The sequence below is a fragment of the Pseudorasbora parva genome, chromosome 5 (genome assembly GCF_024679245.1).
Source record: "Pseudorasbora parva isolate DD20220531a chromosome 5, ASM2467924v1, whole genome shotgun sequence".
NCBI lineage: Eukaryota > Metazoa > Chordata > Actinopteri > Cypriniformes > Gobionidae > Pseudorasbora > Pseudorasbora parva.
The window spans coordinates 10,288,870-10,303,959 of NC_090176.1; the positions used below are offsets into that span (position 1 = coordinate 10,288,870).

Here is a 15,090-nt window from a genome sequence, read left to right on the forward strand (position 1 = left end):
TATTTTTTTAATGACTTTAGCAACACACTCAAAAGAGTACATACTTTTAGTACTATGTATAAGTCTGCATATTGGGACACAGCATTAGTTTCTGGTTTTGTCATGTGATTTATTTTCCCTAATGTGATCATGTCAGGTTATTCCCTTGTCTAATGGGTTTCATTGTTTTCAAGTGTATCTTGTTTACACCAATCAGGCATAACATTATGACCTAATATTGTATTGGTCACCCTTTTGCTGCCAAAACAGCTCTGACCCGTCAAGGCATGGACTCCTCTAGACCACTGAAGGTGTGCTGTAGTATCTGACATCAAGATGTTAGCAACATATCCTTTAAGTCCTGTAAGTTGCGAGGCGGGGCCTCCATGGATCAGACTTGATTGTTCCACACATCCCACAGATACTTGATTAGATATTGATCTGGGGAATTTGGAGGCCAAGTCAACATCTCAAACTTATTGTGCTCCTTAAACCATTCCTGAACCAGTTTTGTTTCGTGTCAGGGCACATTATCCTGCTGAAAGAGGCCACAGCCACCAGGGGATATCGTTTCCATGAAAGGGTGAACATGGTCTGCAACAATACTTAGGTAGGTGGTATGTGTCAAAGTAACATCCACATTGATGGCAGGACCCAAGGTTTCTCAGCAGAACATTGCCCAAAGCATCACACTGCCTCCATTGGCTCGCCTTCTTCCCATAGTGCATCCTGGTGCCATGTGTTCCCCAGGTAAGCAATGTACACGCACACGGCCATCCATGTGATGTAAAACAAAACTGTGGCTGTGCAGCCCCATACGCAACAAACAGCAATGCACTGGGTATTCTGACACCTTTCTACCAGCACCAGGATTAACTTCTTAAGCAATTTGAACTCCAGTAGCTCATCTGTTTGATCGGACCACACAGGCCAGCCTTCGCTCTCCACGTGCATCATTGAGCCTTGGCCGCCCATGACCCTGTGGCCGGTTCTCCACTGTTCCTTCCTTGGAGCACTTTTGATAGAGACTGACCACTGCAGACCGGGAACAGCCCACAAGAGCTGCAGTTTTGGAGATGCTCTGACCCAGTCGTCTAGCCATCACAATTTGGCCCTTGTCAAACTCACTCAAATCCATACGCTTGCCAATTTTTCCTGTTTCTAACACATGAACTTTGAGGACAAAATGTTCACTTGCTGCCTAATATATCCCACCCGCTAACAGGTGCCTTGATGAAGAGATAACCAGTGTTATTCTCTCACCTGTTATTCACTTTAAATGCATCCTCGCTGTTCTCTGTTGAGGAATAAAAACTCTTTGAATTAATTCAGTTCATAACTTATTTAGATCTGATAAATAAAAATGCATGGAGCCAATCTTACTGATAAGAATATCAGTCACACAGGCGTGTTTAATATACCGAATAAATCCATCTTTGTAAGACTTTACATTGTTTCCACCTTTTAAACAATGATTTGCTATGACATTTGTGTTCATTTAATAAGGATTCTCAATTCACAAACAGATATTTATTGATTATAACTGATCATGACCTGAAACAAATGTCTTTTTAATAGAAATTCTCATGGCATTTAAAGAATTTATAATGAATCTCTGATGTCTCCAGGTTGTCCATGACCGTGGGAACCCTAACTCTGCCAGATGCAAACAGAGAGACTGTAATGATAAATAAGGCGTTCCCCAATCTACAGTGCGGAGGCTGGTGCTGTTTAACTCTAACATGTTGCAGGCGTAGAGGAGCTCTACAGGAGGATGTGATATTCATGATAGATGATTCCCTCAGCAGAGGTTTGAGGCACACTCAGGAATATTATTCATATTAATCATACACAAGAGCTCTGAACAGCAACACATATGACAAGTTTTACAATACAGGAAATCGCCCACACTAGGGAAAAGCTAAACAGAATGGATGCATTAAACCAAACCACGCCACAAAGACATACAGATATTCCTTACAGAAACAAACACGGCCTACGTGCCACTTCAAGAGTTTTTGCTTTACATTTATTTCCAACATAGGCTCTCTTAGGGTGTGTTCAGTTGTTTGGTTCGGTCGGACCCCAAAAAAAAGGTCCTGGGCAACATCGCGAAAAACAGGAAGGCTTGAGCACTCTGTCCTTTTTAGGATCGCATCTTGTGACATCACGTCCTGTTTTTGGTTCGTTTACCTGTCTGTGGTCATTGTTGCGTTCATATTACAGCTGAACCACACCAGAGTTGGTTTGGAAGCGGAGCGAGACACATCTTTTCTGTGGACTCGGTCTTGTTTGGTTCACACCGGGGTTCAGATTAACCGCACTAAAGCCCCGTTCATACCGCCATCATTTTATTATATCCATGTGGTTACAGTCAAACCATATAATACAAAGAAATCGCTCCCGAAATCTGTCCTGCCTTGCCTGCCCTCGAGACGGTGGCGTGAGCTTTACAGACAGTCTGTTCCTATTGGTTGTCACTCGCGAAATGGGCTTCTCACTTGCATCAAAGTTGACATTGCTTGAAACGCCTACATTCTCTCGCCAACAGTCACTGTCGCTTGTGTCGTCGGAAGTCGCCAGCACTTAACAGAGCAATCGCACCAGGGTTCGTTTCAATCGAGTCAAACCTGCCAAGTGTGAACACTCTGAAACTAAACTAAACAAAACAGAACCATAACACCGACAGTTAAATCATACAGACAAATATTTAAACTGTCCGTAATATTGCTGCAGTATAAGGTTTTTGGGTTATTCGTGGTTTGTTGTAGTTTATTAATGCTTTTACGTTTTTAGGTTTCCTTATAATGTTCGATGATTGAAGTGTGAGTAGGATAATGTTATCTTGTTGTACCCAGTTTTTTAAAAGCGTATTATTCCATTCTTATTACACGGCTCTGTGAAATACTTGATTCTGATTGGTCAATCGGGCATTCCAGCGGTATGTTATTTCCAGATAACAACCACTCATCCGGGTACTACTAGTTATCTTGACCGGTACTACTTCTATGCTTAACGCTGGCACCATCTTGTGGCTGTTAAATACTTAAACAGCCGTGGGTTACAATGGAAGACTTCAAGGCGGTTTCCTTTATAAAGTTTTAAATATGGATATTTTTCTTACACAAACGCATCGATTCGAATCAGAAGGCTCTATTAACCCATCGGAGTCGTGTGGAGCACATTATTTGACGGACAGCTGCATTTTTTATGGACTTCAAAAACAGCTAACGTTAAAACTACTGCTTGGATTAACGTTAGCCTGAACTTTTTAAATATAACTCTGACTGCATTTGTCTGAAAGAAGAATGTCATATACACCTACGATAATTTGAGGGTGAGTAAATCATAGGCTTGGTTTCATTTTTGGGTGAACTAACCCTTTCAGCATTCATTTTCAACATTTAGCAGCAATATATAAAGGCTTAAAGCAGTTTGGAACTGTTTTCCTTCGCGGAAGCTTTGCGTAAGAGCTAATAAAATATTTCATCTCAAGACAATACTTTGTGTCTAATTTATTTGAGACTAGTAGCCGTGTAATAAGCGGGATAATGTACACCCAGCTGGTTGTTATCGCAGAATAAACCCCTTCAGAGTGATGCTCCGCTTCGCGTCGGGGTCCTGATCACTCTGTCGGGGTTTATTCTGCGATAACAACCAGCTGGGTGTACATTATCCCTTACATAGAGTGAACCTTTCACTTTACCATAGTTTACAGTTTAACAGAAGTTACTCCAATATTTCACACAAAGGACGTAGCAAAGAGTGGATAGGGCTGTTTTTCATTATATATGCAAATTATAAGCACAGTAAATTTTAAAACGAAAAGTTATTTATATTATTGTAAATAAATTATACATGTAAATTATCTTGTAAATAAATGCCATTTATTTATACATCTTTAGTATTTAGAGATGGCAGATGAGCAAGCAATTTTAAGTTTTCCAGATTCACTCATCAAATAGATATGTGTGCTATCAACGTAAATTATACAAGTGTTGAAGTATGAGTGGGTGTTTGAACTGTAGAATTGAGAATATTTTTCCTCTAGAGTTTGTTCTCTGTCTAAAGCATTTACAGAAGCTACATTCACCTCATTCTTAAGTGTGTGTGTTTTCAGACTGAAATGAAGTGTTTCTGGAGTGCTGCTAAACCTGAGCTCATTCAAGGGCTTGTGTGGTGACCTCTGGATGCCGGAGCCTCTTTCAGAAACTCTCCAGGCCAGTGTGAAACATTGTAAAACTTTGGCCTGCAGGAAAACCTCCTTTTGCCAAGAACCGCTGATGTTAGCCTCAGCTCACATAATGTAGCTCTTTTCATGGACTGGAATGTGCTGTGTATAAACACTAATGTAACACATTTAACCAAACAGAAAATCCACACAGTTCACAGATTAAAGAGCAACTCTGATACTTACATGAGTAAGAAATACCAGAAACTACAGCTATTTGATTTATTACATGGTAATAACACATAATTGAAAATGCAAGGATAAAATTTGTAATTACAACTGCCAAATAGAATGTTTATTTATTTCTATTCACATGCTACTTAATTTAAAATAAAAATTCACAAATGTATGCCCTTGGTTTTGTTTTTGTGGTCTACTAAAATAGGTTCCCTTTCGGGGAACTCGAGCTGCGTCGAAACGCTGTGAGAACGCCTCTGCGTTAATGCGTCGTGAAGCGCCTGTAGAACCATTCCATCGGAAAAAAGATCGATCGTCGGCGTGATGACGTCATCGACCGGAAGCTATAAAACGTCCGCGAAAACAAACAGGAACTAGCTTCTGAGCCTTCAGCAAGCGATCTGTGTGAACCTGTCTGTCTATTTGGTGTTTTTGTCTGTCTATTGAAAGAGATTTTCCACCCTTTTGTTAAATATTTCTATTTACAAAAAAAGAGAAAATAAAATAGATAGAAATATGGCGAGTGAAAGCAGTCAGTTTAAGAGGTGTGTTCATCCCTGCCCTCGCTACATCACGAGTGGGGATACACACTCTCTGTGTGTTGCCTGCTTGGGAGCGCAGCATGCCCAGGCAGCCCTCGAGGGGGCGGCTTGCGAGCACTGTCAGAGACTACCGCTGAGAACGCTGCGCTCCCGCCGGGCACTCTTCGAGGAGGGTGCCTCGGCTCGTGTTCCCCGCGGCTCTGGTCCCGCTTCTGCCGAGGCAGAGCGGAGGCTGCAGTCGTGGGGTTCACAATTGGATGTTGCAGAGGGGTTTGAGACGGGCGCTGCCTTATCTCTGCCCTCACCTGCTCCATCCAGCGGCTCTTCTCGGGGCTTGGAAGCACGCATTGCGGTTTCGTCCCCCCCGAGAGAGTCGCCGGTGCTCCAACTATCCAGCTCCGAGGAGGTGGACGTTGAGAGCATCGTGACTGAAGACTCGCCACTTCAGTCCCCTGCGCGTTGAGGTTTTGACGCGAGCTGTGGCCAGATTAAATATCGACTGGCCCATTGAGGAGTCAGAGGCAGGAAGAAAAAGATCTAGTAAATTAGATGAAAGATTCCTGCCCGCTCGCGCTTCAGAACCTCAGCGACGGGGCCTGCCATTCTTCCATGATTTGCACACCGAGGAGGCAAAATCATGGAGGGGACCGGCGTCATACCGTGTGTTCAGCCCTCAGACTTCGGTCTATAGTAACATTTGGGGCCGAAGCACTACGGTTATGGGGCGATGCCGAAGATCGAAGAGACGCTTGCGAGCTATCTCTCGCCTTCAGCTGCATCGTCCCTGGCATTTACCCTCCGAAGGAAATCGGTGCTTACCTCAGCACACGGTACCCGTCTTCCTTCGGTGCCCACAGGGGGCCATGCTGCTAACCCCGCCGCAATGTCAGGGCACAGAGGGTCTCCGCGGGCCACCTGAGGGTGGTCCGCCCCCTCCTCGGAGGGCATGCGAGCAGTCAGGTCAGGTGTTCCCTGCCGGTTCGCCGTTTCAGGGCACTGCACTCGCTGCTCAAATTTCACCAGACGCCAGCCTCGAGAGGCTGGTTCCCTTAGTTTCCCCTCCGTGGGAAGACGGTGCTTACCTCAGCATACGGTACCCGTCTTCCTTCGGTACCCTCAAGGGGCCGCGCTGCCAACCCCGCCGCAATGTCGGGGCGCAGAGGGTCTCCGCGGGCCACCTGAGGGTGGTCCGCCCCCTCCTCGGAGGGCAGGGGAAACAAAAGGACGCTGAGGGTAGTCCCCTCCGAAGGGAAACGGTGCTTACCTCTGCCTACGGTACCCGTTGTCCTGCAGCGCCCTCTGGGGGCCGCGCTGCCAACCCCGCCGCAATGACGGGGCGCAGACGGTCCCCGCGGGCCACTCGAGGGTGGTCCGCTCCCCCTTCGGGGGGCTCCCGAGCAGTCAAGTCAGTCGTTCCCTGCCGGTCCGCCGCTTCAGGGCACTGTGCTTGTTGCTCAAAGTACACCAGAGGCCAGCCTCGAGAGGCTGGTTCCCTTAGTAGATTTTCTAGACGAGTGGAAACATCTATCGAATATATCTTATTGGGTCCTGCAGATAATAGAAAGGGGTACGCCATTCAATTCAAAAGTCGGCCACCTCCTTTCAGCGGGTTCCTACCTACAGAGGTGGGCCCGGAGCAGGCTCTGGTAATGGCACAGGAAGTAGAGACACTCCTGCAAAAAGGGGCTATAGAAAGGGTTCCCCCTCCCAGCAGGGAGTCTGGCTTTTACAGCCGTTACTTCATCGTGCCGAAGAAGGATGGGGGCTTACGCCCGATATTAGATCTGCGACTATTAAATCGCTCGGTGGCCAAGCTCAAATTCAAGATGCTTACACTCAGACAGATTGTATCGCAGATCAAGTCGGAGGATTGGTTTGTCACCATAGACCTCAAGATGCGTATTTTCATATCTCCATCCTTCCACATCACAGGAAGGTCCTGAGGCTTTGCCTTCGCGGGAGAGGCATACCAATATTGGGTACTTCCCTTCGGTCTAGCACTGTCACCCCGCACGTTCACCAAGTGTGTGGATGCAGCTCTGGCGCCGTTGCGTCTGCAGGGCATCCGCATACTGAACTATATCGACGACTGGCTGATTCTAGCGAATACAGAGCAGATGGCGGTTCAGCATCGAGATGCTGTTCTCGCCCATATGTCGAAGCTGGGGTTGAGGCTGAACGCCAAGAAGAGTGTGCTTTCTCCGGCTCAGAGAACCACTTTTCTAGGTGTGAACTGGGATTCGGTAATTATGCGGGCGCAATTATCGCCAACACGCATAACATCGATCCTGGCAGCAGTCAAAGAACAGAGGCTAGGCCGGGCCGTCACTGTGAAACAGTTCCAGAAACTGTTAGGTCTCATGGCAGCAGCGTCCAACGTGATACCTTTTGGCCTACTGTACATGAGGCCACTGCAGTGGTGGCTCAAAACAAAAGGATTCTCCCCGAGGGGAAATCCGCTCCGCACGATCAAAGTCACGCGGCGATGCCTACGTGCTCTGGTCATGTGGAAAAACCCGGGGTTTTTATCTCAGGGTCCCGTGTTGGGGGCTCATGTTCGTCGCGTAACGCTAACGACAGACGCCTCTCTCACGGACTGGGGGGCGATCATGAGTGGTCGCTCGTCCCAGGGTCTATGGCAGGAACATCAGCGGCACTGGCACATAAATCGGCTAGAGATGCTCGCAGTGTTTCTTGCATTGAAACAGTTCCTGCCCGACCTCAGGGGCCACCATGTGTTAGTCAGGTCAGACAACACATCGGTGGTCGCCTACATAAATCACCAGGGGGGTCTGAGGTCCCGTCCGTTGGACAAATTGGCACATCGGATCCTCCTGTGGGCCCAGGGGAAAGTGCTGTCAATCAGAGCAGTATATATCCCCGGGGTCCTGAATCAGGAAGCAGACAGCCTGTCGAGGCAGGGGCCGAGGCCCGGGGAATGGAGACTCCACCCCGAGGTGGTGGAGCTCCTATGGAAGGTTTATGGGAAAGCGGAAATAGACCTATTTGCTTCGGCAGAGAATTCTCACTGCCCGCAGTGGTTTTCTCTGACCCATCCAGCCCGCTGGGGTTGGATGCCATGGTACAGGAGTGGCCGAGGCTACCTCTGTACGCCTTCCCCCCGATTGTCTTGCTTCCAGGAGTTCTGGTGAGGGTACGCCGGGATGGGGCCCAGGTACTTCTAGTGGCTCCGTACTGGCCGACCCGAGTATGGTTTTCGGACCTGATATCTCTCCTGGAAGGCTCTCCGATGGAGATTCCGACCAGGAGGGATCTACTCTCTCAGGCGGGCGGGAGATTCCTGCACCCACGCCCAGAGATGTGGAAACTGTGGGCCTGGCCTCTGAGGGGGCTAGGCTCATAGAGGAAGGTCTCTCGGCCGAGGTCGTAGAGACCATCCTTCACTCCAGAGCTCCATCCATGAGGAAACTTTTCTCAGCATGGTGCAGAGAACGCCAGTGGGACCCAGTTAACTGCCCGGTTGGTACAGTGCTGGAGTTTCTGCAGGCAAGGTTCTCGGCAGGGTTGACCCCCTCCACAATAAAGGTGTACGTGGCGGCCTTGGGTGCCTTCCACGTCCCTTTGGGTGGAGTGTCTTTGGGAAGACACCCTCTGATTACACGTTTCCTCCGTGGCACTTTAAGGTTGAGGCCTGTTATGCACTCGAGGGTCCCAGCATGGGACTTAGCCATTGTTTTGCGGGGCTTGTCCGAGCCTCCGTTTGAACCCTTGGAGGAGGTTTCGGATAAGTTCCTCACCCTCAAGACTATATTCCTTTTGGCTATTTCATCTCTCAAAGAATAGGAGATATTCAGTCCCTGTCTGTAGGGCCCTCATGTCTAGAGTTGGCGCCGGGGATGGTGGAAGCCTTTCTACATCCCAGGCCGGGTTATGTCCCCAAGGTTCCTACGAGCCCACGGGGCCCCATTACTCTTCAAGCATTCTGTCCTCCTCCTTTCACGACGTCAGACCAGGAAAGATTAAATCTGCTGTGCCCTGTTAGGGCGTTGGATACATATGTCCACAGAGCTGCCCTGTGGAGAAAGACTGATCAGTTATTTGTCTGTTTCGGGCCCCTAAGAAGGGGGCCCCTGTATCTAAGCAGAGGATGAGCAAGTGGGTGGTCGAGGCCATTTCACTTGCTTATGAGGCGGCCGGGCAGCCGTCTCCACTGGCTGTCCGGGCGCATTCTACCAGGGGTATGGCTGCTTCGAAAGCACTTTGTCGGGGGCTTCCCTCCATGATATTTGCAATGCGGCCGGATGGTCGTCTCCACTACCTTCGTCAGGTTCTACGAACTAGACCTGGCATATACTGTTGGGGCGCAGGTACTCTCGTAACCGTGTGCGCTTCGGCTTCACACATACGAGACACTTGGTCCTATGGCGTTGTGGGTATAAGCGTTCTCACAGCGTTTCGACGCAGCTCGAGTTCCCCGAAAGGGAACGTCTCAGGTTACGTATGTAACCCTAGTTCCCTGAGGGAACGAGACGCTGCGTCGCTTTGCCATACTCCCGGCGTGTCCGTGATCACTTACTTCAGGCTTTATCAGAAGTTAGTTCCTGTTTGTTTTCGCGGACGTTTTATAGCTTCCGGTCGATGACGTCATCACGCCGACGATCGATCTTTTTTCCGATGGAATGGTTCTACAGGCGCTTCACGACGCATTAACGCAGAGGCGTTCTCACAGCGTTTCGACGCAGCGTCTCGTTCCCTCAGGGAACTAGGGTTACATACGTAACCTGAGACGTTTTCATGCTTGAATGTTCAAAAACAAAAATGTTCACATATTTAACATTGGGTGCGTTTACATGCACGTTCTTAAGCCGATTATGCCCACAATGAACATGGTCATGTAAATGTGGTAACCCGTTTTCTTTTATCGGAGTAATGTTATAAATGGCGTAAGCATAAACCGCTCGACACAGGTGTTTTTTTGCCTTTTTACCCTGATTTCGGGCTGCATGTTAACGCATTAACCTGCTTTCTGTCGGCTTATTGAAGTGCGCATGCGCGATAGGTAACAAAAACGGAAACTTCGAGCAGATTTAAATGCATCCAGACGGAGCGAGCTAGCGTTTTTGCATGAAATAAGGACATTTATCACAAACGCAGACTCGTTTAAGACCCAGAAAATTGTAAAGATGTTCAAGCAGCAGAAGTAGAAGAGGTTCAGTCAGAATGCTGTAACGGCATATGAGGAATAATATGAGCCGTAAATCTCCCGCTTACACGGGTGCACGCTTTATTTAACATCACAACTGACATAACATTTGAAAAACTCAGAGTCAGATATACAGACATTATTATTTTTGACGGCACTACAAGGAAATAAATTAATAAAGTCATGTAAACGCGGTTTACTTGCATTGTCCAGTTTACTGGTTTGCATGTAAATGGGAAAACTACGAACTGTCAGACTGTATGAACATGATCGCCACTGTAAGCCATGTCACACTAAGATCTCACTTGTCATTAATGTCAGAATGTACGATAGTCAAGGCATGCTAAAGATGGATCACGCAAGAAAACTCGTCCGGAGTTTTATATAAATGAATGACGCGTTCGGTGACAGTGAGCAGCATTAGGCTACACGCAGGACTGAAATGGTGGCTACAAAGAAATCTCTAGCTTTCGTTTTGGTCGTCGTAGGAGAAGTCACACTGCAGGACTGTGCGCCAAATCTTCTGACACTGCCAGAATTTCGTATGAGGTAAAATGTGATTGCAGTGGTCATTAATCGGCTGCCGGTGGACTTGTCAAACTAACGATCAAAGACGGCTAACTCGTAATTTATTTTGTGTTGACGTTTGAGGTGTAGATTAATGGTGTTACGTTGCGGTGCTGCGAGTGTTTGCAAATTATAACTGCGCATCGTCTTCAGATTTAAACCCGAAAAAGCTCCTCACGGTGGAATGTACTCCTTTTTTCTGTACTAATGTTGTTGTTACATCCTCACTCTCACCATCGCCACCGGGATGTTCCACACTGGGGTTCATTTTTACCTCGCTGTCTGACTCCATTTAGGTCTGCCGCCTTGTTACACGTCAGTAACAGCGGAACGTGGCCAATGAGGGAGAGGAGAGAAGTGGAGATTTATGATTGATTGGTTAGTGTTTTGTTATTGTGTGAGTGTGCCAAGCTGGTGTGACCAATAACGCATGAACGCAGCACGATCTGAGGGAAATACACGTAATTGAATCGCCAACATTAAGAAATTAGATCGTATTTATGTTTGAATCGAGATCGTGATTTTTTTCCGATTAATCGTGCAGCCCTAGTGGGCGGGCTGAGTTTGGCTGGCATCCAGGCTACCTTTAAGTGTAAAAAGCCCTAAAGTGTGTTTTACAAGATCTTAGTCTCCAGAGAGAGAGAGAGAGAGAGAGAGAGAGAGAGAGAGAGAGAGAGAAGAGAGAGAGAGAGAGAGAGAGAGAGAGAGAAGAGAGAGAGAGAGAGAGAGAGAGAGAGAGAGAGAGAGAGAGAGAGAGAGAGAGAGAGAGATCAGGACATCAGAGGCAATCGTGAGAAAACCACATTCCTACAATCCTCATACATCAACAAAACTATAGCTCATGGTAGAGCTGCATGAGACAAGCACAACACCAAACAGCCCCAGAAAGATGGATTGTGCCACTTAACCCTCCAACATATTTACTCTCTCTGTCCTTCTCAAGCCCAGGGTGCATGCAGTAATGGATGTAGCGTTATGTCACATTACTGCGTAATAAATCACTAATAATCACTGCTATTGACTGCTGCAGCAATGGGCCTTAAACATGTAATGAGTTACGTAATGGCAAAAGCATTTCACTTTTCACACACGTGTCTGAATGGCAGCTGGAGAGGTAAACAGCATGTTCTCTTGTAGCACATCTGGCACTGCTCAGCAAAACCTCCCGGCATTCCTCTGCAATCCACCTGGTATGTGTGTGAGCGAGCGGTCTTACCTCTTTAGTGTGTGTGTGGAAGGAGACGGACATGTCCAGCAGTAGTTTTCTTTGCTCCACTCTCCTAACAAAGTCCTGGATCCTGACCTCCAGGTGTCGCGCTGCCTTATAGATCTCCTCAGGGTCACACTCGCCCGTCTGGCCAACTGCTCCGCGGCTTCCAGGAGTTTATCTGCGTTAGTGTAAGTGTTCTGATCCGGGAGAGAGAAAACATGCAAAGTCCAATCAATGAAATGGTCATTTAAAATGAATGTTGACATCCAGACATTGATCAAATATTAGTCATGTCACTTTTATTTATATTAGCACTGATTGTTTCGAAGCAGCCTCACATTAATAAACAAGGAAATAACTATGTTACTGTTGTAAAATATATACATTTATAAAAAAAACTATTCGATTTCAGCTGTAAAGCAGCTCTACAGAAGACAATAGTGCCATTATTCTGCTCATGTCAGCTCAATGCTGATTCAATTCTGTTACAATAATATTGGGTTCTGTTACAATAATATTACATGCAGTTCTTAAGCGATTATGCTAATAAGCCGACAATGAACATGGTCATGTAAACGTGGTAACCAGGTTTCTCTTATCGGAGTAAGGTCATAAACGGCGTAAGCATAAACCGGTCGACACAGGAAGTTTTTTGCCTCTTCCCAGTTTCGTGCTGCATGTAAACGCATTAACCTGCCTTCTGTCGGCTTATTGAAGTGCGCATGCACGATAGGTGACAAAAACGCAAACGTAGAGCAGATTTAATGCATCCAGACAGGAGCAAGCTAGCGTTTTACATGAAATAAGGACATACATCACAAATGCAGACTCTTTTTAAACAAGAAAATGTATTGTAAAGCTTGTGAATTGAAAGATTGTAAATTGTAAAGCTTGTGTTCTCATCTCAGGCAGCAGAAGTTTGAAGCGGTTCAGTCAAAACGCTGCATCTGTAACTGCATGAGGGATAATATGAGCCGTAAATCTCCCGCTGACTTGGTACTACTGACGTAACATTTGAAAAACTCAGAGTCAGATACGGGCATTATTGTTTTTGACGTCATTACAAGGAAATAACCCGATTTATGAATAGTCACGTAAACATGGTTTACTTGCGTTGTCAGTTTACTGGTTTGCATGTAAACGGGGAAAACTGGTTATTTCAGTAAGCGGATATTTGTGAGTTATCAGCTTACTGGAGTCCATGTAGATAGAAATGGTTCGTCCTAAGACCTACCGGTTTATTATGTAAGGTCTTTATACACCACTGAAAATAGTTATGTATATTATATTGCATTTCTGTCAATAGAGCCTCATAAATACTACACACTGTACCTTTAATTCGATCTCAAATGGATTTATGAAAATAAGTTATTACTCAACCACCTGTGGGACATCATTAATCAACCTGGTTGAACAACAAATTTGTGACAATACGGTTTCGGGAAACAGTCATGAATAGCTAGTTGATATTTTTAATGGTGAATTATACTCTGGTAGTTAAGCAGAGAGTTACTTTACACCATTGTACAGGAAACATACCTAAGCTCAATTCAATTCTCATCCGATATTAACACCTGACCAGAGCAGATAGTACTGTAAGTTATCTCAGTGTTGTGATGAATGGTTTGTCATTTGACATTTAAATGGATCACATTCTTAACTTTTGTAGCACTAACTTTATTTTTTAATTATTATATATTTTTTTACTTTTACAAAAAAAGATAATTTAGACCTTTTTTCAGAACTTTTTAAATAGCTTGTTTTTGACACAATACAATTTCAGCACTGAAAAAGTTGTAACATCTAAATATATATACACACTATACACTTGTTCAAAAGTTTAGGTAGAAATTAATATTTTTATACAGCAAGTATGCATTAAATTGATCGAAGGGGACAGTGATGATTGTTACAATGTTACAAAAGAAAAGTGTACAAAATAAGTGCTGTTTATATTCATCAAAGTATTATAAAAAGTATCAACAAATCCTCATTTTAGAATGATTTCTTAAGGATCGTGACACTAAAGACTGGATAATGATACTGAAAATTTGGCATTGTATCACAGGGATAAATTACACTTTTAAATATTTTCTGTACAAAACAATTATTTTAAATTGTAATAATATTTCACAATATTACAGTTTATTATTGTTATTATTATTAATAAAATAAAAGTATATGTAGCCTTGGTGAGCGTAAGAGACTTTCTTCAAAAACATTAAAAAAAATCGTACTACCCTCCAAACCCCCCAAAGAGTATACTATTATAGTGTACCTATTTGGACGGTAATTGTTTCTTGTAGGGTCGTAAGATATTTTGATAATTTACAGGGGATAGTCTGTGTGGTGATTTAATTGCCGTCCGAATCCACATCTGAGTTTTCAAGAAGAGATTGCTTCAAAATTAACTGTTTATATTCTTTTTGACCTTAGCGGAGCGCCGTATCGTTGCGTTTTCCTGCAATTTGGATGCATTTTAAAGATCTAAGCCTACACTTTTATTACTGAAATGCTGGAAAGTATTTGCAAGAATAATCTTTTCATCACCGCTCAAAAGAGAAAGAGAAGAAAAACATGTACACATTTGAAAAAGAGTGTTATTACGGCAGTAATTAACGTTGTTAAATTTGCAGGAATATATTAACTTATTTCCGCTCATTTCCACATTTTTAAAATGACATCTACCTTTTAGGAGATTTAAATTATTAAATAATTCTCTATTATTAAATTAAATATGATTTTATTCTTATTATTCCAAGCATATCATCATTTGACTCACCACGTGAGTAGTGTTCCCAGGTGCGCAGGATCACAAAAAACGCTCCTTCACCGTGAATAAAGTTTTATCACTGAGGTGGCATGCAAATTTATTTTTACAGACGTTCACATGAGTAACAATTACTGTCCAAATAGGGCTATATACATATACTGTAAAAAAATGATTGTAATTTTAACAATAAAGATTGTAAAAAATGCTTCAGTAAAAACGTAAATTGTAAATTGATCAACAATAATGATAATATTAATAATACTAGCTCTCACTGCCAACGTTCAGTTTTATCCAAATACAGATAATTTTGCCTGGACACATTATGTCCTGTTTGAAAAAATAAATAAATAAATAAATATATATATATATATATATATATATATATATATATATATATATATATATATATATATATATATATATATATATATATATATATATATATAT

The 15,090-nt window shown here is 44.3% G+C and overlaps 1 protein-coding gene across 1 annotated transcript in view; it reads right to left on the reverse strand.

Moving 5' to 3' along the window:
- kalrna (kalirin RhoGEF kinase a) overlaps positions 1-15,090 on the reverse strand; it is a 322,593-nt gene that overhangs the window by 129,994 nt on the left and 177,509 nt on the right. Inside the window, 2 exon segments of the mRNA XM_067443216.1 lie at positions 11,877-12,019; positions 12,022-12,067. Of these exon segments, the coding sequence (XP_067299317.1) occupies positions 11,877-12,019; positions 12,022-12,067 (189 nt within the window).